We start from the raw sequence: 22,996 nt of genomic DNA, 5'->3' as shown, positions 1-22,996 counted from the left end.
TCTAGGTTTTGCCGCAAACCTGGTGTAACTGATAAACTGCCCAGTTATACTTGCATTGGGAAAGAACTGATGAAAAAGAATTCCTCTGTTTTTAAATCAACATGACCCTAAATAACATGACTCATATTAAATTAACTTGTTTATTTGCTGGGAAGCTTGTGTAACAGAGTAATTACCAATACAGAAACAAAAACATACATACATAGGGCAAATAAAATACAATCTAGATTCAAAGTCACATTTTTGGCTGTTCTTGCTATTCAATAGATGTATGAGAAGAATTTCCATAAATTCACTTCTAAGTAAGCTATTCCTGCAGAACAGCCTTGTATTTATTCTTTTTTTTCTTTGGTTGGTTTCCAATTCCACTGTAGTGAGCTTTGGCAACTGTTATCACATTCACACTTCTGGCACGATTATTTGGTCTTGAATTGTAACATAACTGATAGGAAACAGAAGATAACATATTTTTGCTAGATTTGTGTATAATCCACACAACTGCAACTCAAGATTAGAAAAAACATAACATCACCGTGGACCTGTTGATAATAAAGAATGGTGTATTGTCTTGCATTGTGCAAAGGCATATGCTCTTATGGGTCTCCTAATGCGCTTTGGTCTTTGCAGGGGAGAAGGGGTCAATATGAATCAAGGAGGAGGGAGTTTGAGGCCTGGTTATGCAGAGAGAATGAGCTCCTTTCAGGAATTCTTTGCACCAAGCGAGCTCCTCTCAGTACCAAAGAATTAAAGATGCGACGGGACACACTCAAGGTAAGGGACTGGTAACTAACAAAAACATTTTTTTCTTCATCATTTTCAAATTGTTTAGAGGCAGGTTTGAAATTCAGGTCTTATACAACACAACATATTAGCATTTTCCTTATTACTACATTTATTACTACTCTGGCACAACAATTTCCTTCGGTATAAATAAAGTTGTTTTTAATCTTATTCTTATTATTCTCTGCAGTTTGCCATTTAATTTTTCACTTTGATGATGCACTCAATTCCATTTGTTGATTTAAGCATACATGGAGGACAAATCGAGATAAAGCTCATATGAATAATTTTAGAAACCTGCATTGGACTAATATTGTGTGACTGGTCCATGCCCATGATTTGTTAACAGTTTTTAGCTTGCTGTATAAAATTTGCAGCCTTTGAGCGAGATAAAGTAATCCTTATACATTTCCTTTATTGCCTGAAGGATTCCTCCAATGAACTACGGGGTTGCTCAAAAGATCCAGGTCTTTCTATTAATCTGTGGTTGCAACGTATTCCAGATATAAGGTCACACTTCAGTTGATCTTAAGAAAAAAGTTTTTTCCGGTCAGCAAAATGAATGAAAAAACTTTTTTCAGAAGGATATTGGAAACCATACCTGAGCTGCGGACAGATATTCTTCCACTAACAAAGAACAAACTAACAAGGATTAACCACATCACTTTTCAATATGTCTTTTAAGTTGCATGTTTTTTTTCAGTGATGGTAAATTGCAGGGGTGTACTTGTCCCACTTATTGCTCACCCTGGCAATAAAACTGTCAATTAATCAATGCCATTAATCAGTCTATTAATCGGTTATTTTCTGTTGTTTCTTTTCAAGAAATATGTGCCTACTTTTCAGTTGTTTTTATGTTGAGACATGAGTTGATGTGGCTTAGTGGGTTCCTTTACATTTCAAATAAACATGCTACAAAGGGCTGCACATGGAACATTTCAGAGATCTATGACTTGGATGGAGACAGATCTGATGAAAGAATGTGAATGTAATTTTCACAACTATCACTTGACTGGGTCTGATTTGATAAGATCCCTCCCAGGCTACTTTGTGTGTTGTTGCTTGCAGATTGCAAGTTTGTCTGGCCCATATTTTTAACAGGTTGAACAGCTTAAGTTATTTTGAATGGGGTATTAGCATGGTGGATGTATCAGGATGTAAATAAGAATTTGCATTGGTTTGACCACATGGAAGTTTTGAATGGAATACAGAAAAAAACACAACTAAGACTTATTATAGGAGGGAAATAAACATACTGTTGTGCTACAGCCAAACATTCTCAGTAAGAAATAGAGGAAGTCGATGGTCGTGATAGAACCTGACAAAGAACAGAATTTATTTTAAAAAAATTGTGAGCAAGCATTGAGTGGAAGGCTAAAAAATAATTGCACATTTATAAGACATTGGCATTTGAAAAAAAGGTTTCTCTCACTCTCTGACTCATTATGCGAATGAAGGTTAAAACGTGTGGGCCTTAAGATTTTCAATGGAGAGAAAAAAAGGAGACTGTGACTGCTCCATAGAGAGTTGAGCCAACCAGCTGCAGCATCTCAGCACGCTCCCATCAAGTGATACTAGCCAGTGTCACTTTTGACAGTGTGCCAAAGGTAGATTTGCATTTATAAACTCATCACAGAATACATCCATCCAGCTGTTGGATATCTTTTGCAGTTGTTGTACACATAGCCACAAAGTGGTCGATAAGCAAGTTCCTTTTAATAGCCTATTAAAAATGCAGTTCATGGCAGTGGTTATCTTTTGCCCCTTCTTTGAAAGAATTTCTTCTATTTATTTTTATTATTTTCAATCACTTTGATTACTCGTTGGTCCATCTTTTTGTAAAAATTGAAAGCCTTTCATATTGGCACATCCGTTTGCAGAATTACTGTTGGTGCTCAAACCATCAAACCCATTTATTACCTTCCCTTTTTATTATTGATTATGGCCTGGTTTTTAAAATACCTAATCCTTATCCTACAACATGTTTTAACTATGCAACATCAGATACAACCCAACCAGGATTACTAAAAAAGTTGCCATTGAATCTGTAGCCATATTCTTGTGCCTATATATTGGCATTGTTCTTCAATCCTATTTAGCTACGGCACTTAGGCTGGCTCTATTAGAATCAATTTTAAAACTGAAGCACTCCAACACTCCAAAGATACCAATGGAGAATTGTGATTGGTCAAATATACATGTCCACAGCCTCATTTGTATAATTTAGGAGGTCCCATGAGATGCGTGTACTTGCTGGCGCATGATACACAGCACTGGCAGAAATCAAGCAGTGCAAGGAACAATTTAGAATGAAGACATACAATTTCTACCCATGTGTTCTTAAGCCCTCTGGGAATCAGACACATTGATCATTGCAGCTATTAATATTTCGTCTTTGACTTCTTTAAATCCAATAAACATGGAATGTATTGAGAGTGACAATCGTCTTTGAATGTAACTTGTGTGTCATGTATGTTATGTTTTTGTAGTGTATTTGAGTGGAACTATAACTATAATTTGGCCCACAGCTATTTGTCCAATTTCTTTGTTTTACACACAGAAAAATTAAATTGGATATTTTTATTCTTAATACTCAACAGAATGATCCATCTTCTTATTTGATCCATCTGATGTGTTTGATGATAAGCTATCCCTCAATTAATCTTACTGGCTTCTATATAAAATAGCAAAAGATAAACGCTCTGTGACACTGACATCTTGTGGTTGCTATAAAACATTAGACTTCTCCTTTTACTATCTTTTAAACTCACCCTAGAACCTCTCCACTGTGTCTGTGTTCAGGCTCTAAGAGGAGGGGTGTCCTGGGGTCAGGAGCAGTTCCAGCTCTTGCTCCAGGAGAGTCATAGCTGTGAGGCTGGATCTGTGCCTGCAGACGATGTCGACCTGGAGGAACTTCGCTACCGTTGGATGCTTTACAAGTCCAAACTAAAGGATGCAGGGGACATTAGGGCCAGGGTCAGTGCCAAAGTGAGTAATTCTGAACATCTGCTACTGTTTAAAATCAAAGTGACTCATTTCCTTTGGAAAACTTGTGGTTCATGCCCTTACTGGTCAAACCTCATCAGTAGAAGTTCTTTAGGTGGTCTCGGAATTCTAGCACAAACTTGTCTTTCCTGTTATTGTTCTACACAGACTAACTTGCAGATGTGTGTCTCTTTGTAAATAATGTATTTAATCAGTTTGGGGCAGGTTGCATCTCCCACCTAATGATTTAGTTTCACATGTGTATTTAATGTTACCATGTTGTCAATGTGGTAACCTTTTTCAGTTATGACAAAAATGCCTCATTTGGTTGTTACAATGCAATCTATAAGTGACTGACAGGGCAGATAAAAATTACAAAGTAGATAAATAAATAAGCTTGAACCATGTCCTGCCTCGGCTCACTGTAATCAATTCTGCAATATCGTCACTCTTTACATAACTATGTCAAAGTTCAGATTGAACCAGACAGTACTAACCAAATGTTAGTACTTCAGGTCAAAGTAATGCTCAGAGAAAACATTCACAACTGCAGTTCAAGATGACATGGAAGGAATGAAAAATGCTTTAGGTCAGCAAATGAACTGAGCAATAAATCAAAATTGGATGTACAAAGGACTGGATGTGTTTTGATATATTTTGTGGTCTTGAATATGTATGCACTTACTACTTTATTTTTTCCCAATTCAGATTCTTCTATAAATACACCAGTCTAAAAAAGTAGATGAACTAATGACTTCAATGATAAATGCATCAGTGCTGAAAACACTCATGTCTCCCATGACAAGCGGTTTTCAATATCCATCTGGCATTAGGGTGACTAACTTAGTAAAATGGTCATGGTGCCAACATCCACACCATGAACTGATCCATACGATAAGTTTGGTCAGTAGAACACAAATGTGAAGATTAATTTCTGTTAATAAAATGTTTGTTTCCTTGTAAGATCTATGGACCCCTTCCAGATTGTATTCAGAAACAGTGACTGTTTTGACTTGAGTCCTTTTCATTTTTTGTTGTTTGTTTATTTAGGAACAACTGTGCTTTATGGTGAAGCTATAAACGTAATTACTATTACTTAAGCATAGATATACCCACCCATAGTAACTTCAATAAATTTTTTTCTTTCAACATTATCTGATGGCAAAGCAAGATTTAAATGTATACCCTGAAACTTAATGTGAAAAAAGTCTTACATGCGTTTTAATTGTGCTCCCCTTGGAGAGCTCTTCTTTTTCTTCCCTTAGGGTGGCAGTGTTATACCATTTAGGCATGAAAAAATAAAGGTTTTTGGCAGCTCAATATAGGTTTTAGTGTTTTGTTTTGTTTTTTCTTTCAACAAATGATCCCATCAAAATCATTTTTTTGAGTATATTGACAACTTAATTCCGTGTCAGTACTTGTACCAGGGCATCTTGCTGGTTCTGTGAAAACCTCCTGAGGTGTTTGTCCTTTCTTTTTGCAAAACTAACATACTGTATCCCTGTTGCAGCGAATCAAAGCCAAACAGGAGGAGCCAATCTTTGGATCTAAAGTGCAGAAGGTAACACTGCCATTATTACCTTTTTTTTACTTTCAAACACAACATCTTAATTGATGCAAATGCTCTACTTCAGTTGTGTTTGGTACCTTTTAAACAATATCCATTCAAAGGAAACTTATTGTGTATGAATTATTATTCAGATTTCCTTTGACAAGTATGATAAATAAATATTCCATCTAATTTAATATGAAGATAATAACTAATAATCAATTTAGCATATCATGATGAACAATACACATTTTGAGGAAGTCATGTGAGGACTGATACTGTATGTAGAAGCCATTCAATCAGTGGAATAAATTGGATCACTTTTATAATGGCATAGATATAAAACTGTCTATTCTTTTATATTACTACTTCTATGCATGATGTTTGGGTATTTTCAAAGGATTTACAAACACAACATGTACCTCCTCTATGCAAGAGGTTCGAGTGAGGAATAATTCCCTCTCAGTTCATATCCAACAACCTGACCACCCAGGTTTGGTGTCACATCAAGCATGTCAAGCCATCCTCCTGCCCCCACAACCAGGAGGTGGTGAGAAGATTAAACAATGGCACCCCAACCCCCAGGCCACCCTGCTGACCTCTCAGATGCCCCAGCTCAGACAGCCCTCCAAACATTCCTGACTCCTTTCATATCGTCTTTATAGGCTGAGGGTTTTGCTCCCACTTGCTTTTATTGTTTTTTGTACTCTTTTCTTGAGTCCCAGCCTCCTCTTTCTTTTCTACAACAGTCAGCAATAGTTCATTAACAGCTATTTCTTTCCAATGGAATAATTGGGTCCCTCTTTCAGACATAAAATAAAGCCATTTATGTGTTCACTTTGGAATGACAGCCGCCTTTGTGCAGCATGGCAGTTCATGCTTTTGCAGATGTGTAGCGCTGTCTCTTTTGCTGTAGTAACACACAAAATACACTTCTTATTTATTCAGCCTATCTTCCCTAAGCTGTCAGAAATAAACATGCTTGTGATGAGACAAAGTAATCAAACTGTTCGTACACTGAAGTCCCTCTTCATAGATGTATGGGTTATAGTACATCTTGAACTGAATCTTGGCTTACCCTTGAATGCTCTCAGTAGTCGTACAATTCACACTTACCCATTCATAAACAAAGCAACAACCACAATTAAAAATTTAGAATATAGGAGTAGAAATGTTAGCACCAGTGTCGAGCTTTGCTGTAAATTCTACTGATGTGGTACCCTTTTGTGATTATATTGTTCTATTATTGCAATAGTTTAGCTTCCAGTTTTTCGACTATTTTGGACATCAAGTGCAAAATGACCAATTAATGGTGCTTAGAAAAATAGCAGGATCTCCAAAGTGATTTTAATTTCCCCTGGAAGGGGACATAGATGTCTGTGCCAAGATTCCACCCAATGCTTAAAACATTTCTCAGCCATCAGTTGATAAATCGGACTTAACTGATAATAATTTGAAAAATACAGTTCGTTAATAGAACAGCATCTGCAAATTTTGTTTCTAAATTTTTTTTTCAAGGGAGAATACCGGTATGTGGACTAAGTTCCATACACTGATGTCATAGATTTATCTAAGGGTGCTAGGTCTAATGAGTCAAAGAAAAGTATCTTGGTGGATTATTTGTTTGTGCATGTTTATTGCCAATCTGTGTTAGATACATTCGTAATTGAGAACTAAATTTGATGATATTGTAAAGATTGTTGTGAAAGAAAGCGGAGGGTAAAAGTCATATCCACTACTTCTACTTTGCTGTTGTTTGTCATGTGAAGGTATGATTATCTAGTTTCACTTCCTTGTACATCAATCATTAACCCCAAAGCACATATTCACGCACACAGTGGCTGTCTTTTTGCCATGCTGCTTCTTTTCTTGCCCTGCTGGAAGGGAAGGCTGCTGTTAGACTACAAATAGGTTTGTCCAGTGGTGGCCCGTCAGGTCCTGCAAGGCCTTCTCTGCTGGCCTAAAAAAAATATCTGAATCACAAACGTTAATTATATTTTGTCCATGAATACTTATCAAATAATTCCAAATGGCCTGCTCACTTCCTTTCATAGCTTTTCTCCTGGTTGTGCTGCTTCCAGACATGCATTTAACCAATCACATTTCAGCCATTGTCTGTTGCCAGGCAGGGTCAAAGTCAAACGAATCTGCCTGGGGGTTGGGGGGGCCTTCACAATCAGTTCTGCGTGCCCTTGATGCAAAAAAATAAGTGTTGATGATGCTGTTGCTTCAACCAATCAGATTTTGAGTTGGCGTCATCAAAGCCTTTTAGCAGGCTACAGCAACGTCAGCGTATTCACACCCTCTGACTGCATAGTCAGAGAGGGGACAAGTGTATTAGCGAGGAGAAGCGTACTAGCCAGCTGCGAACAGGAATATAGTTGTGCTTGTTTAATATCGGTATTGTCAACCGAAAATGGCTGCAGCAGGAGAAGAAATGGATTTAGATACTATTATACTGTTAAAGCGATTTTCTTTTTGAGGAAAAGCTGGACATAGTAAAGAAAGGTCGGGTAACTCCTAAACTAGCACACCTGTCACAACCAGGAAATGATTTGTCAGACATTTTCAAGCCACGAACTGCGACCGGTACCCCTGGCTCACAGGCTCCGAGGTACACTGCAAATTGTATTGCTGGGAGTGCTGAAGCACACGGATAATCTGTACGACAGAATAATTTAACTCTTTTTGAGGAAAGAATGGAGGATGGATTTTGTCTACAAATGATCAGAATTTTTGGTGAGTAAAATGCTGCAATTTTCCTAAATAATACTGCAAGTTTATAAGGTTATTATTGGTGCTTTTTATATGTTGCAGCTGTTTACTATAAAGGCATTTATTTTTTCCGTTTTTGTTGCTGCCGCCATGGGACCGGACTTTGTCGTCCCGGTGTGTTAAAATTTCATTCAGGGATAAACGTCACAATGGTCAGGAACTGATCAAGCAAGAATGTTTTATTCAAAGTCAGAAAATACACTTACGAGATATCCCGGGCCAGAGATATTTCGGGCCAGAATGAATGTCACCCTGGGAGGATCGTTGACCCTCTCTGCACGCCCGCTGAGATGCGTCCAGCGGATGTGCAGGTGAGAAGGTTCCGGCCCCGAGCCGAGGAGGCACGGTCATTTTATACCATCGCCTTAATGTTCAGGTTTACTTCCAAATAAGGACTTGTTTTACACACTCTTGGAATTTGGGCACTTGGGGTGCCAGGCTGCGCCCCGGACAAAGCCACAAAGTGGGTGATCGATTACGCACGGGGGTGTCAGTGGAAGAGTACAGACACGAGTTATCTATCTGCGATGCACCTCTCCTTATACTGCATTTCTGCATAATAAGATGTTTTATATAGCCACAAACTAATTACTGGGGGGTGGATAGATTTGGAGCACTACTGAAGGCTGAGGTGTGAAATGCACGGTCCTCCACTGGGTTGTCATTGGTTGATTCACAAGATAGTCTTGGACAAACAGTGGATGACTTTGTTACTCATCAGTGACTATGTGATATGCTAAAAATGAGATCCACAAAATGCTTTCTTCCGAAAAATTGACAGGAGCTCTATTAAGACTACACCTTTGTAATTTGGTTAATTCATTAATTAGTCTGACAGTATCCTACTGAAACAGACAAATCGCAGCTTAAAATATTTGTATTTTAGTTGTAATTACTAAAATTGAAATTCATAAGACTCTGCATTTGAAGTGCACATAATTTTTACTGATATTGGAAGTAGCAAATTGACATATTCAAATATATTTATTGACCCCTGCAATTTTCAATCTCAGTACAATGCAAATAGTGAAATATCTTTATTATTATCATTATTTATTTTGTAATTTGGAAGAAATTGTATATAAATGACTAAAACATACTGTAGATTATTGTAATACGTGCAGGCCTCAATCTATCTATCTATGGCACATTTCCATTTCCATAATTTACACTATGAGATGTTTATGAAATAGCAGGCAATTAAAATGCAATTTCAAAAACTCAAGGTGCCCTGCATGTAATGTGATTCAGACAAAAATAATTGACAGTCCTAATTCTGAAAGATTTTCCCATCTGCTGTTTCTCCTATCAGTGTTTGATCCTCAGTCTCAAAACACTATCTATGCAGAGTTACTTTCAAGATACAGTATATCATGCAGTGAGGCCATCTGAGATGAGAGTCCACAGGCGTCAACGTTACTAACTATGTGGGTGAGCTGTCTGAGCTTTCATCCTGCAAGTGTTCAGATGATTAATACTGATGATAATACTAATAGTATACTCCCGTTACAAGCTTTACTAAGAAGTTGACAAAACATTCAAGGTCCACACAAGACATGGACTCATGCAAAGTGCAAACATTGTCTTAAATATAAGGATTACTTTCTGTATTGTAAGAAAACACTGCTGTTACAGTGTAGCTCTCGGCTCCATCTCACCTCTCTTTCATCAATCTTTCAAGTCTGTGGAGCTTTTTCAAAGATGTTATTTATTCAATCATGTATTTATGTATGTATGTTATTATGTATGCATGTATAATATTATGTATGTATATATTTATTTATAGAGCACAATAGATTGGTTATGCAAGCTGACCTAATTTTCTTTAAACATTGAAGGATATCAGGTTGCAAATGTAACCACTGTTAAAGAAGGAGTACAATTCAAACAAAATCACAAATTTCAGATTGTGGTGCTTGGATGCTAACCCTGCCTATGCATTATATTTTGTAGAAAACTGGTATGTTGGGAGCACCCCACTACTAGCACCCCCCATATTCACAAAATTACCATTTTAATTTTCGTAATGTAGACAAGAAATGTGAAAATTATTGATTGCAATTAATTTTAAAATCACCTTAAATTGGAGGCCAGGTCAAACTTGAACCTTGTTATATGTTTTGACCGTATCTGTCATCTGCCCATAGCAGTTAGATTAATATAGATATTGCAAATAATTTATCTCAGTATCTTAAAGAAAATGGAATCTCAGATTTTTCAATTGTTGGTTGTAGTTTTTAAAGATTGTTTTGAATTTTTTTTGCATATTCCCTGGAAGTTTCTGGATGGATTTCCGGTTTTCAGGTTCCCTCCCATTGCCCAAAAACTTGCAGAAAGTTAAATGGAAAAAAAATTGAAGAAATTGCCCAGAGGTGTGATTGAGAGAGTGAATGATTGTCTGTCTCTTTATGACTTTGCAATCGACTGGCGACGAGTCCAGGGAGTACCCCAACCCTCTCCCAGTGACAGCTGGGATAGTTTCTAGCATCCCCATGACACTGAGTGCGGGATAAGCAGTAGATAATAGATGGGTGGATATTTGTATTTTCAATTCAGCCTTTAATTGAACTGTGTTGGTTTGGTAATTAATTACAGTGGCAGGACAACCGATGCTCCTTTGTGGGTCTGTGTCCTGTGTGGCTAACTGAAGGTTAACTTATTGTCCTTTTTTAACTCTCAAATTATGCTCTGGTACTAGCCAAGGTCTGTGCTTGACACCTAGAAATTGAGTATTCCTTTTTGAATAAAGCTTGTTGTTAAATGATTCCAGGTTATGGGAGATATCTGTATGTATCCATTATTATTTCTTTGACTAAATATTGTTCCCAAGATTTTGCTACAGCTTTGACATGTACTTGTTTTTTTTTTTGTTTTTTTTGGAATCACCCTATTTGAGGGCAAGCTATTACTTGTAGATATCCAGAGAATTACTATACTAGTACAACATTTTGTTGACACTTGAAAATAAATTAAAAAAAAGAAGATATATCTCAATTTTTTACAAAATTAGAAATATAGAGTATTGATACTAAATGTCTACTTTTGATTCAAATAAAGGGATTCACCTTATTTATGGTCCCTTGTGCTTGTGTCAGCTGACATCATTGACATAAAATATATATTTTTTTGCACTATTATAAAAAGACAGCTTAATTTATAAGTAAAATCATTGAATGATTTTGACAGTGACTCACAATTCAGAGGTTTATTCAAAATTCAGAGGTTGAAACATGTCAGTTTCTTATCCCCTAAATAATGCTATCTGAGACTTCTCCCTTCATGTTTTTTCCCTGAGATTGGGTGAAGCATACCAGTATATGCAGACACACAAACAAGCTAGCCTCATTTTAAATTTTTTTACATTTTAACTTAAAATACCCCAATCTAAATATTTTTTTGTTATTTGTCCTTCACAATAATGTGGTGCAATCAGCAAATGGACATGGTCTTTTTTTTTTTTTTTTTTTTTTGTGGATGGACACTGTCAGTGTCACAGGAATCATTATTAAATATTGTCCACAAATCCACATTTAGGTTTTCATATGCGCAATACCTGGTGAACATAGCTTTTTTAACATGCTAAATATACAGAAAAGTGCATAAATATGTGTTTGTGTGTTCCCTTCACTCATACTACTGCTACTGCTCTTTCAGAAGCCAGGGTTGCTGCAACGAGTGTGCCGTGTGGCCCTTCCTCTGTGGCTCCTCTTCTTGGCTCTCCTTCTGCTGGCCTTCCTGCTGCCTCTCATGGACGAAGGCAACAGCTGCTCGCTCTCCAACAACTTTGCAAGATCGTTCAACATCATGCTTCGCTATGAAGGACCACCTCCTACATAGTAACCTTTTAGTGCAAAGAGCACAATATAGTATTACTGATCTCAAAACCTGTGGTCTCTTGCTATACATCTACAGTTGATTAGCATATATATCAATATGTACTGGAAACCTCGAGATATTACAACCACCTGCCCTTTAATCTACCATATGAGGATCCTGCAACTCCATAATTCCATTTAACTTTGTAACTGCACACTCAGTGTTTCATTGCGCAACACCATTATTATAAACAGTATAATGGCAGTCAGTCAGTGGGTGCATTCAAAACAGAACACTTGCAAACAATTTCAAAATCGCTTTCTGTGACAATAGTTGCTTAAAATGTACAATATTTATTGAGGAAGGTACAGTGTCATGGCGCATAAGTCCATTGAGTTATTTAAGAGTGTTCCAAACATAAAGTAGCCACAGGCAAGTTAAAATCTTTTTTCATTTGCAATGGTTGGTAGTTGTTACAGGGACCAAGTAACCGAGGGTGTATGTTGTTAGACGGGCAAAGGCATGCATCAGCTAACCAATTATAATTGAGCAAGAAAAAAAAATTCTGGGGGGGTTGATATGTTTATTGATGTTTAATGTTCCAGTTACTAAAATATAAATTTCAGAGAATAATGTGAAGCAAGTGAAGCATCACTGTAGCCTGGATATGAAATTCTGTTTGAAACTTGCTCAACACCCTCTTAAATTGGTTTTTCAACCTTTACACATGCACCCATTGACACTTTTTGTTTGTTTTATGTGCAACAATGCATATGAAGGAAAACACAACCATGGTTAAGACATATATTCCCAACACATAACTTCCTCCAATTTCCATAAGTGATATCCGGTTCAGAAATGTAAATGAATGATGCATTCGAAGTTGAATTGGCCTGGTCTGACTGGGAGAACCTGACGGGAACTGAAGGACATTCAAATACAAAATGTTATGCCAAGTAGCATAAGCAACATATGTAGCAACATGTGGAATCTTAAAATGTAACAGCCTACACCAATTTCAGTTGTCTTTCTTCTCAATACAGGCTTTAACTTCACCTTTTCATGTACCTATTGCATCAGGGTCATTCAATACTTGCATAATTGCATTTGATTCACAAAAAGTTAGTTTCAGAGGCAGCCATTTAAAAAAGTGCCTCATAGTCATTGAATTTTGACGTCCATGTCAGTATTCAGGAAGTGAAGAGAGTGCTGTACATTTTCCTAGATTTCCCTGGTTGCTAAAACTGTATTTTTTTCCCATACATGTTACTGGGGGCTTAATTTTTTGGTAAGACATTTAAAGAGAACATTTGGTTTAAAGTTACATTTCTGTTTTTTTACATATTCAGATTACATATTAGTTACATATTCCGTTTACTCTACTTCAGACTTCTTCATGGTCCTGATATGTGACTAAGATTAACCTACTCAGAATGAAGGATCAGCTAGCAAGAGTGTCGTAGCACTGCAAATCCCTCATTTTTATCAGAAATTCAGAGGTAGGATCGGCTCAATATATACACACAATTGTACCTTTCAACAGCCCCTTATGCAACTCTTTATGTCTCTCTTCTTATCTGCACTGAGCTGATAAGGAGCCAAAGCATCCAATAGCGCACTTGAGTAGAATTTCAAGTAAACATTCTGCTGCTGAACGTCTTTAGGCCCTTACTTTTTCTCCAAATAACAATGTTTGATGTAACAAGAGAGCTTTTTTTTTATTTTATTGGAATGAACACCTGTGATTTGGCATGATGAAAAATTGCTTTCATGTTCTCAAAAACTAACTTTTTGCTGTTTGACTGAGACATCTCATTAGGAGGAGACACAAATGTATTTATTTTTACATAAACTGTTTTATCCGAACAAATTACAGCTTGAACACCTTTTAAAATCCCTATAAGTTGACTCCCTCTCACTCCACCGCTTATTTCACAGTAAAACATGTCACATGTAAGTTTTAGACCAATAAACCAAAGACTAAAGAAAGATTGTAAGTGATGAAGATTTTAAGCAGCTGTTTGAGAAGGACGTGCAAAGTTCTTCTCTGTAAAAAGATTTGGACTTTGCATTTGCAGGTTGCTTTGTAGATTCTAAGATCAAAAAAAGGAATAGGTATTCCTCTTCAGGTCTTTGGGTGGAATTTAACTACAACACTTATGTCCAGGGTAACTGTGGTCTCAAAGTACTAATTCAACTTTTGGATCCACATAAATCATCTATCCTCCTAGTCAATGACAATGGACTTCCATTAGCTCCTGCTCCAACACCAGCTATATCTTGAGTTCAGCTTCTGTGTTTTCTCAGTCAGTTTATCTTTTATCCTCATTCATTTTAAGCCTTTATTTTTCTTTGTATTTTACTCTTCATGAATGTTCTTCAACAGTTAACATCACTCTATTTGCAGTTATTTTTCTTCATATTTACTTCAAATCCTCAGACCATTCGATTTATGGCCGGGTATCCTCAGTTACCACATTTATGTTGTGACAGTAGTTAGCACTCATTTTAAGGTCAGGCACTTCAATGGTTGTTTGCAGAATGTTCTTTTAGGTATGGGAGTACAGATTTGAAGGTATGTTTGTGTGAGGAATAGAAACTTATATCTGTTCTCCTCTCAGTGTACATATAACCACCTTAAGTATGCTTTATGAAGGTCTTATTGTGGCTCGAACAACATGCTGGTCTGTTTCAATTCGTAACCCATTATCAAAAAGCATTAGAAAGCCTCTTCTGATGCCTCTGCCAACTATGTCAAATTTCTATGTCTCCAACAATTTCCTTTTTTGAGCAAACCCCAATTTTATTTAGACTTGCATTCTCTTTGTTGTCTCACCACCGATACCACCCAAAAATACCTTTTTTGGTAGGATTAGTGCAGTCTGTTGGCTTAGCCACACTGCAGGCCAAATCAGCTATTGCGTTGTGTTTAACAGCAGAAATCCTTTACTGTGATCCCATAAGTAGATGCAGATGTTTGAAATATTCCAGTTTTGTTTTACCTCAGCATGAGCAAGTTAAGGCTTTGGAAGATGTTATATGTAGCATCAATAAATCCTCACCACATTGATTCAAACAAATTAGGGCATCGAAAAGCTTAGAATCAGTCCAGATTTTTTCACTCCACCTTTACATGAACATCAATCAAAGTTAAAACCTCTTTTATTTTATCATCTGTGTGCAGACTTTAATCTGCTTTCACAGATCCATCATTTATATTAACTGAGAAAACCATGGTATTATCAGTGACTGGATCGAGATACGATATTCGAGCAGAATATCGTATCTTGTTTACTTTTAGTCATTATGAATGTCATATTGTATCTGTTTCAGCTGCAGCAGATTCACCTGTCCCAAACCAATAACTGATCGGTGCTTCATATGACTGAACCTTCTGAGTTTCAGGGTGTACTATATTTTTCAGATAACTGCATCCCAATAACATATCGTGACATGGATAGCTGGAAAATCTTGCGATATACTGGGATACCTTGGTGGTTATTTATTGGAACCTATCTCCAATCTAAATACCAAAGTATTGAAGGAAAGTGTAGCCCCCCTTGACAGATAAGGTTCTCGCCCTCTGCCTCTTTGACTCAATGAACGTTTTTTTCCAGCTTCATCTACAGGTTTGTTTACCTGTTTTGCCTGGTGATCTGAAACATATGAAAGACAAAGGTTTTTCTTTTTTTTTTTTTTTTCGATTCAATCAGGTGTACTAAAAATCCCTCGAGCTTTAAAATCCTCTTGTGTGGACGAGGGTTTACACAATAGCATCACTAACCAGCTCACTTCATAGAAACGCTCAGTCGCATCCTCATGGGCGGAACGCCAGTGCTTCCAGGGATGTTGATGGTGGTCTCTGTACATAGTCTGGTTCATAAGTAGCACCTTCAATGTAATGTTTGGCTTTGAACGCAGGTATGAATGAAGACAATTATATTAGCCTTTAAGCCTTTGAGCTACGCTGATAATCCACTGTGCCATAATAACCGATATATATTCACTGTGTAGCTCTATAGACTGAAAATGTACTGTATAACCTTTCTGTAAACCATGTAAGCTTAGTCACAGGCTTGCCCGGCGTCTTGATGCTATACAGCATTTCGAATCAGTAATGACACTCCTACCGTCACTCTCACGGTTGCTCTGCTCTCCTCTGTTATGCATGTCCAACAACCTATGCAAGGCCTGTCTCAGAGAAAATATTCATTGATGCAACATGTGACTTGAATGTCCTGAGTTTGTTGAAATAGTTGCATTGCAAAACAGCCTCCACTGTTACTGTGGTGCTGTCAATGAAAGCATATTATATTTTATTATTAACAGATGCTACATGTTACTCATGAAAGCTTGTAACCAATGTTTTTTTTTTTTGTTTTTTTTTTCTTATGACTGGAAATAAAATAAAAAAGAAATCCAAATTCTCTTCAGAGCCTGCATTCTATGAAAATACAGAATTGATCTTTTCCATGTCTGTGTTTTTCATTTTATTGATGATTGAGAACTCCTTTATATGCCCATTCCTGAGCTCACTGTCCTTATCAGCTATCTGCCCACAGTCTCTGGAATCAGGATCCCAAGTGCGACCTGAGATTTTGTTTTAGGTCACATTAACATGCTAACTCCTTCAAGAAAGTCTTCACATCTCTAAAAGTAAGTGGATTTTGATGTTTTCAAAATCAATATAACATCCAGCGCACTTGTAATTGTGTTTTTTTTTCCCCATTTGAAGCCATTTTCAGCATATTTTCGCCAGGAAAAGGAAGGCTACAATAATACTGCAAAAGGGTGCCTTAAATGCACTCGCACTCTAGGTCATTTTTCAGCCCTCAAAAAGGCACTCGGTAATCATCATATTTTGGGGAAATGTAAACAGATAGCAAACCGAGACTGAAATCAGCCCTTAGTGCTGTGGCGTTATAATTTGCATTGTTATTAATTCTCCGTTTGCCTTTTGTTTTGGCAAGCAGACAAAACTGCACTGCCAGAGCTGAATTGGAAAGCGGCCCACATCATCTCTCAAATAAATACATAATGCGAGGGCAGAAACAAAAGGTCTCTTATCGATCCACTTTTTAGTCAGCAAACATGATTTGTCTAATACTAATATATTCATTAAAAAGTCATTTAAAAATCACAAAACAGTTATCGGGGTGTTTGTTTTCTCCTAAATTTAGGCTTTTTTTAATTTTTTTGGGGAGGGGTAAAAATAGACTTATAATTCCATAGATTAATGAACATTTTAGAACTTTATTTGAACTTAATTGGTTTTGAAAGCCACTCTTGGAGTACTTCACAGCCCACATGAAAGTGATACTGATATTTGTGATGTATACTTCAAACGCACTTCTTTTTGAAATTATTCTTTCTGTTCTATAAGTCTATCATAAAGTCTTAATGCACTCTTTACCACATGTCTGAATCTATTCCTTTCCAGAGAAATCCTCATTTTGTCTGAACTACTTGCATTGATTGCTAAAAGCTTTCTGATTTAGTGTTTGCTCACTACCACTCTGCATGTTTGCAGCCTCCTACGCAGCTCTCACCTCGACATCCTATCTGCAAAAGCTATGTGACAATCTGGAGCGCAGATTCTGCCAAAAATACAAGAGCAGCCTGCTTTCCAAGCCAGTCCTGATCAACCTGCAGTGATATTCAGATCCAACTGACGGTTGTCACAGAAAGGTATCACTGAGTTTGACTTGTTTTAGGCATGACTTCACTGCATAATGTAATTGTCGTGTCAGATAGGTATGATTTAATACACGTTAAATCTATTACAACGATTTAAAATTTTTAATCACTTACTTTAACATACTTAGAGTCTAAAAAGAACTTGATGAAATTGTTCTCTTAGTGACTCATACTAAATGAATGCTGTTTTTAGGATTATGCAGTGCAGAAAGTGGAGTCGCTATTCCTGAGTTATTTTTAGGTTGGGGGCAGGATTGAAAGAAATGGGCATCTGCACTTTGGATTATATGGTTCTTGATTTATTCTTCAGTGACAGGTCAACAATATGCCTGATTTTAATGGATGGCACTTCTAAATTCTAGACTAGTCAGAAGTTTATCTGAGAGAAGACATTATCCAATGCCTCATGGTCATAATCCCTCTGGGTCATTGATTTCCAGTGCACTCGTGTTTCAACATTGGAATACTCTGGAAAGAGACCAAGATGCAAAGTATACACTCACTATACACTATGTTGAGACTATGTTGGGACAGTTTAACCAATGACTAAGGCTTTTGCAATAGGGAGGCTGATGGCAACAAAGACACCTGTGACCCAGATTGCCAGATTTTTCAAGCATTTTACACACACTTTCAGTTTCAGTCTACTGCATCAGCAAATGAGAGAACTACACAAAACTATCATTAGAATCAAGTCACACCCATTTCAGCAATAATGAAACCCTACTGTTCTACCTAGGTGCTTCGTTGTCCGTTGAGTCTCAGGCATCGCAGTGAAAACAATTGGAGAATCACTGTCATTTTATTGTGGATTAAAGAATCCATGAGATTTTACAAGCAACCAAAATGATATTTGTATGTAGGGAGACACAAAGTGGCACCAGCGTTAACCTGGTGTAGTTAGTTTTGTCATTGTAATTTTGAAATGGGTAAGAAGTACCCGTGCAAGCTCATGTGGTTTTGTTTCATTTTTCTAATGCCTGGTCAATGTATAATGAGACCTGGATGTACAAGAGTTGCCGAATGTTGCTCAGTGATGCATGAAGCCAAAAATCACTCCACTTCCTCTCTAGCCCTCAGCTGAATAAAATGATTTAATCCTGGGGCTCTTATTGACTTTTCTAATGTTGCCGGCCCGGAAAGATTAAGTGCGGATAAGCGAGTCATTTTGCAGAGGTTATACCTCATGCTCCCCATTTTAGAGCCGCTTTGTACTCATTTGTCAGTCTTTGAGAAAAGTTGTTTTGGATTAAAGAGATTCCAAGTCTATTTAAGGTGAATACATTAAATAATACCAAAGCTCAGGTACTAAAAAGTAACACACAAAACAGAAAAGGAAAATTTCTTTAACACTTACTTTTACATGTCAGTGATGCTAATGATAAAGTGTCCAAAGAAGGATTGGATAACCGGAAAATGTATTGTAACCCAAATTGACATGAATAAATTATCCTCAAATCAAAGTGGGCATTTTGATCTTTCCTTAGAAACAATGATAAGCTAACATCACCGCACTAGATGTATGATAAGCAACTGAAGGACTGAGATCGGCCTTCCAATTAGGACCAGTCTGGAAAGTTCAGCCCCCCCATTCTAACTCTTTCTCACTCTGCCAGTAAATGAAACTTGTGCAGAAAGAGATATTACTCCCGCTGACATCTTCACACTCTGACAATGAAATATGCGGTCTTGATTTCCCACGGTAAAATTATCCAAACTTCAAGATGACTCGTGAGTTTGGCTGATCACACTCAAAATGCCGCTTCTACGCAAGTGTGTGAAAAGTCACTGCAGACGTTGGGAAAGGGATTTGTGATTGACAGATGTACCCTGTTCTCATGAAACAATACCTACCAAAGGACAGTATTTGATGTTGACTTAGTCTTTCATTCCTCCGCACTCCTCTGGCATTCTGCTTCATGCTGTGATTAGTGTTTGGACTTCTTTGTAAAGTTGAGGCAGTGGAAACATAGGGATAGGGATACTTGTTTTTTATTACATACTGGCATCAGACATCAATGAGTTGCAGGCTATAAGTATTTTCATAAGCATATCTATGAAAAGAAAAGTGTTACCTGCTGCAGACACCAGTCTCACAGGTACAATCAGCAGTCTTTTGCCATCCAACCTGTAAATGTATCACGTTGCCTGAGCTTTGGTCAATGTGAGACCTTAAATGAATGAAAGATTTAAACAAATATTACATCAACAGCACAATAACTAACCTTGTCTGTAATGTATTAATGATTTTGTTTTTGCAATCAGTATCACAAAGGGAAAGCCCACATCCTGTCTTAGTTTTAAATGTAAGCTTGATTGTTTGGAAGTACCATAAAAATGTGCAATCCCATAAACCCTCTTCGTCCTGCTTCTGATCTGTCAGTTTATTTCTGGGCTAAATGTCACCCCAGTGCCGAATATTTACTAGTTGCCTTTTCCATTTCATTACTTTATTATTTGCATTTCCAAAATGGAGTGAACATGCCGGCATCAGCTGTCACCGTGAGGGAGAGAGGGCAAGAGGCGGCGGTCAGTGCTGAGATTGATTTGTACTGGACGAAAGGGGACATCAATCAGTCAGTGTTTTCAAAAGCTTCTAAATGGCAGCCAGTGAAGGATGGCAAAATCCCTGTTTGTAACGTCACAGAAACTAGTATAACCAGCTGACTATGGAGGTAATTGGACTTTTTATAGGACTATTATGACAAGAGGTCTGACATTTTCAGGTATGGATGGATTTATCATGTCTGTCATGTGACAAAGGGGCAGGAAAAAGCTACCTTTATTTCAAAAAATTAGATTGGAAAGGAAATTTTGATGGATGTTAAACCTAGATGTTTTTCCGTGGTTTTTCAAGGGTTGTTATTTCTGTTGTCTGCCTTTCTGTAGCTTTAGGGGTTTGGAGGCTTATCCTTCCACCACCCATGGCTTCTGGTTTACTTGCCGTAGAACAGAGACATGTCATCTATTACTCCGTCCACCTCACTTTGTGTAGCATCACAGGGATCTGGAACCCTTACTGACTTCAGGAAAGATCTGGGGACCACCCTGGACAGATACAAGCATTTACTCAACCCATTAACAACCAGGTCGATTTTGAGTCAACATGGGGACAACATGCAAACTCCTCGTATAAAGGCTACAGCTGATATTTTAACACCCAGATAGTGCTTAAAACTCACATGTTCCTTTTCATAAACTTAAAATTGATTATTTCCAGTCATGGCAGAAGCCATATTTTCTAGTAGGAATGTTTTGCTTTTAAGCTATGCAACTCCTCTATGTTGAAGCCCACTGAAAAAAATTATTCTTCAAATGTAAGTCAAGATTAGTCCATTTTTTTGAAGGTCAGACAGCAACTGGAAGCGACTTCACAGGAAGCTGCTGCCAATGTTACCAGCCTTGTAGTTTGGGGTAATTGGGTAGCCACCCTTGAGCCAGAACACATACAAACACAAATACTTCTGTCAAGTGTATGGAAATCTGGAGCTTTTGCAAGAAGTATTAAGAGTTACTCTTGACTCCTTCTCTACCCATGCAAATTGGAGAGTGAAATGACTAGCTGGAAAAATAAGGTCATCTACAGCATGCAAATGTTTCACAAGAAAAGGGCTCGCATCTTGGATTTTCTTAGGGTATCACTTCGGTGTAACCCGATCGAAACAAAATACATCAAGTAACTGATAGTGTCGATTTCAGAGATGTATTGCAAAAGAAACCAAATGTTCCATCCACTTCCTGGTTCAGCTGAAGGCAGGCATTCATCCTGCTTTTTGAGATTTGACTATGTTTAACTGCATAATCAGCTCTGTGTATGTGCACTCAAGTGTTGACTTGGTCTCTAAGCTCTGAAAAACGGAATGGGCATTTTGTATGTGTGTTTGTGTATGTGTGTGTATGTGTGCGCGTATGTGTGTGTGGATAATTACACAACAGACAAATGGAGAGAAAGTTGCCATCACCAGCTTCAATCAGCATGGGGGGAAGTGTGTGTGTGTGTGTGTGTGTGTGTGTGTGTGTGTGTGTGTGTGTGTGTGTGTGTGTGTGTGTGTGTGTGTGTGTGTGTACAGTATATATGAATGGGTGTGTGTGCGTGTGTATGTGTGTGTGGAATAAGGGCGTGTTGTCTGCTGGGCTGAGGATCAGTCAACTATAGTAAGTACATAGTTGCACTGACTAGAAACCTTTAAAAATACTGCAGTGGGAGTAACAAGAAATTAAGTACTCTGTTTAACACCAACATGGTAACCAACAAGTATAAGAAACACAGGCAAAAATCAATGTAAATGAAAGCTTTTATTGAGAAAAGAAGCCATTGGGCAAATTGGGTCAATGCTCAATGCATTTGAACGCAACTTTAAAAACTCCAAAACTGGCCCTATTTTAATCCAAATTAACTAAGAGATACATGACAAGAAGATTTATGGCATTAACGGATGTTTAGCAAAGAAAAATCTGTTCATGGATTACTCAAATGTACATAAGTTATAATTCAAAATTGTTTATTTCGATTTTTATTCTATTTTAGATGTGTATATTTTTCCATCTTTTTTTTTTAATCTTATCTCCTGGTCAAATTCTGTTGGGTTGATTCCACAAGCCCTGACCAATGCTACTTCAGTAATGTGCCTCTAATTCATGCAAATGTTACCCTAATAGGACTATTCATGAACAGCAGGTGTAGCCCAACATTTTACCACATCGACAGAGACTGCATGATGACAAACTCCTTTATTTTCAGAAGAAATCTTGTGCAGAACCAGACTCAGACCAGGCTGGGAGGCCATCTGCTATGTAAATCTGTTGTGCGATCAACACTTTATTTTTAGGCCACAAAGTGCAGCTTGAAGCGGCTGCTGGTCACTGTATATTCAATGAATATGCAAAATCAAATTCCCCACAGGAAGATTAATAGGGTTTTGCCGCTCAGAGCAAAAGAACACTGCAGCCTCTAAGTATTACTCTCATGAAGTGCTACAAAGCCCCCTCCCCCCATATGCACACGTACTGATGCTGATTTGAAAGTGAAATGAATAGCCTGAGAAATAAGGTCATCTACTGTACTCAGTGTTATATGATAGAAGAACAGGAAAGACATTTTTTTTTTTTTTTGCCCAAACAGCACTGTTGATATTTGACAACTAGCCATTCCGGCTTGTTACACAGTCCAAAACACCATCATTTTGAATTATTTATTTCCCAATGCCACACAAGTTTCTACACAAGACAGTGTTTGATACTGTTCTTGTGGCAGCATGCAGGCGTCCAACTTTCCAGGTTACAAACTCCAATATAAGGATCCCTCCAGTGTCCTCACACGTTATTGAAGCATATAAATGATCTGTTTATCCAAACTTGTAAATAATAATTTTACCTTAACCTCCTCAATTATTG

The 22,996-nt window shown here is 37.5% G+C and overlaps 1 protein-coding gene across 2 annotated transcripts in view; it reads left to right on the top strand.

Moving 5' to 3' along the window:
- Positions 1 to 16,329, top strand: part of syne3 (spectrin repeat containing, nuclear envelope family member 3) — a 44,184-nt gene extending 27,855 nt beyond the window's left edge. For both annotated transcript variants that reach the window (XM_086160428.1, XM_086160427.1), the window contains 4 exons: positions 628 to 771; positions 3,583 to 3,768; positions 5,276 to 5,326; positions 11,744 to 16,329. In XM_086160428.1, the coding sequence (XP_086016554.1) occupies positions 628 to 771; positions 3,583 to 3,768; positions 5,276 to 5,326; positions 11,744 to 11,926 (564 nt within the window). In that variant the 3' untranslated portion in view covers positions 11,927 to 16,329. The remainder of the gene's footprint in view (positions 1 to 627; positions 772 to 3,582; positions 3,769 to 5,275; positions 5,327 to 11,743) is intronic.
- The last annotated feature ends 6,667 nt before the right edge of the window (positions 16,330 to 22,996 follow it).

This window comes from Fistularia commersonii, chromosome 15 (genome assembly GCF_037954325.1).
Source record: "Fistularia commersonii isolate RoL2024-O1a breed Wild chromosome 15, RoL_Fcom_v1.0, whole genome shotgun sequence".
Lineage (NCBI taxonomy): Eukaryota > Metazoa > Chordata > Actinopteri > Syngnathiformes > Fistulariidae > Fistularia > Fistularia commersonii.
This window is presented reverse-complemented; position numbering and strand designations above follow the sequence as displayed.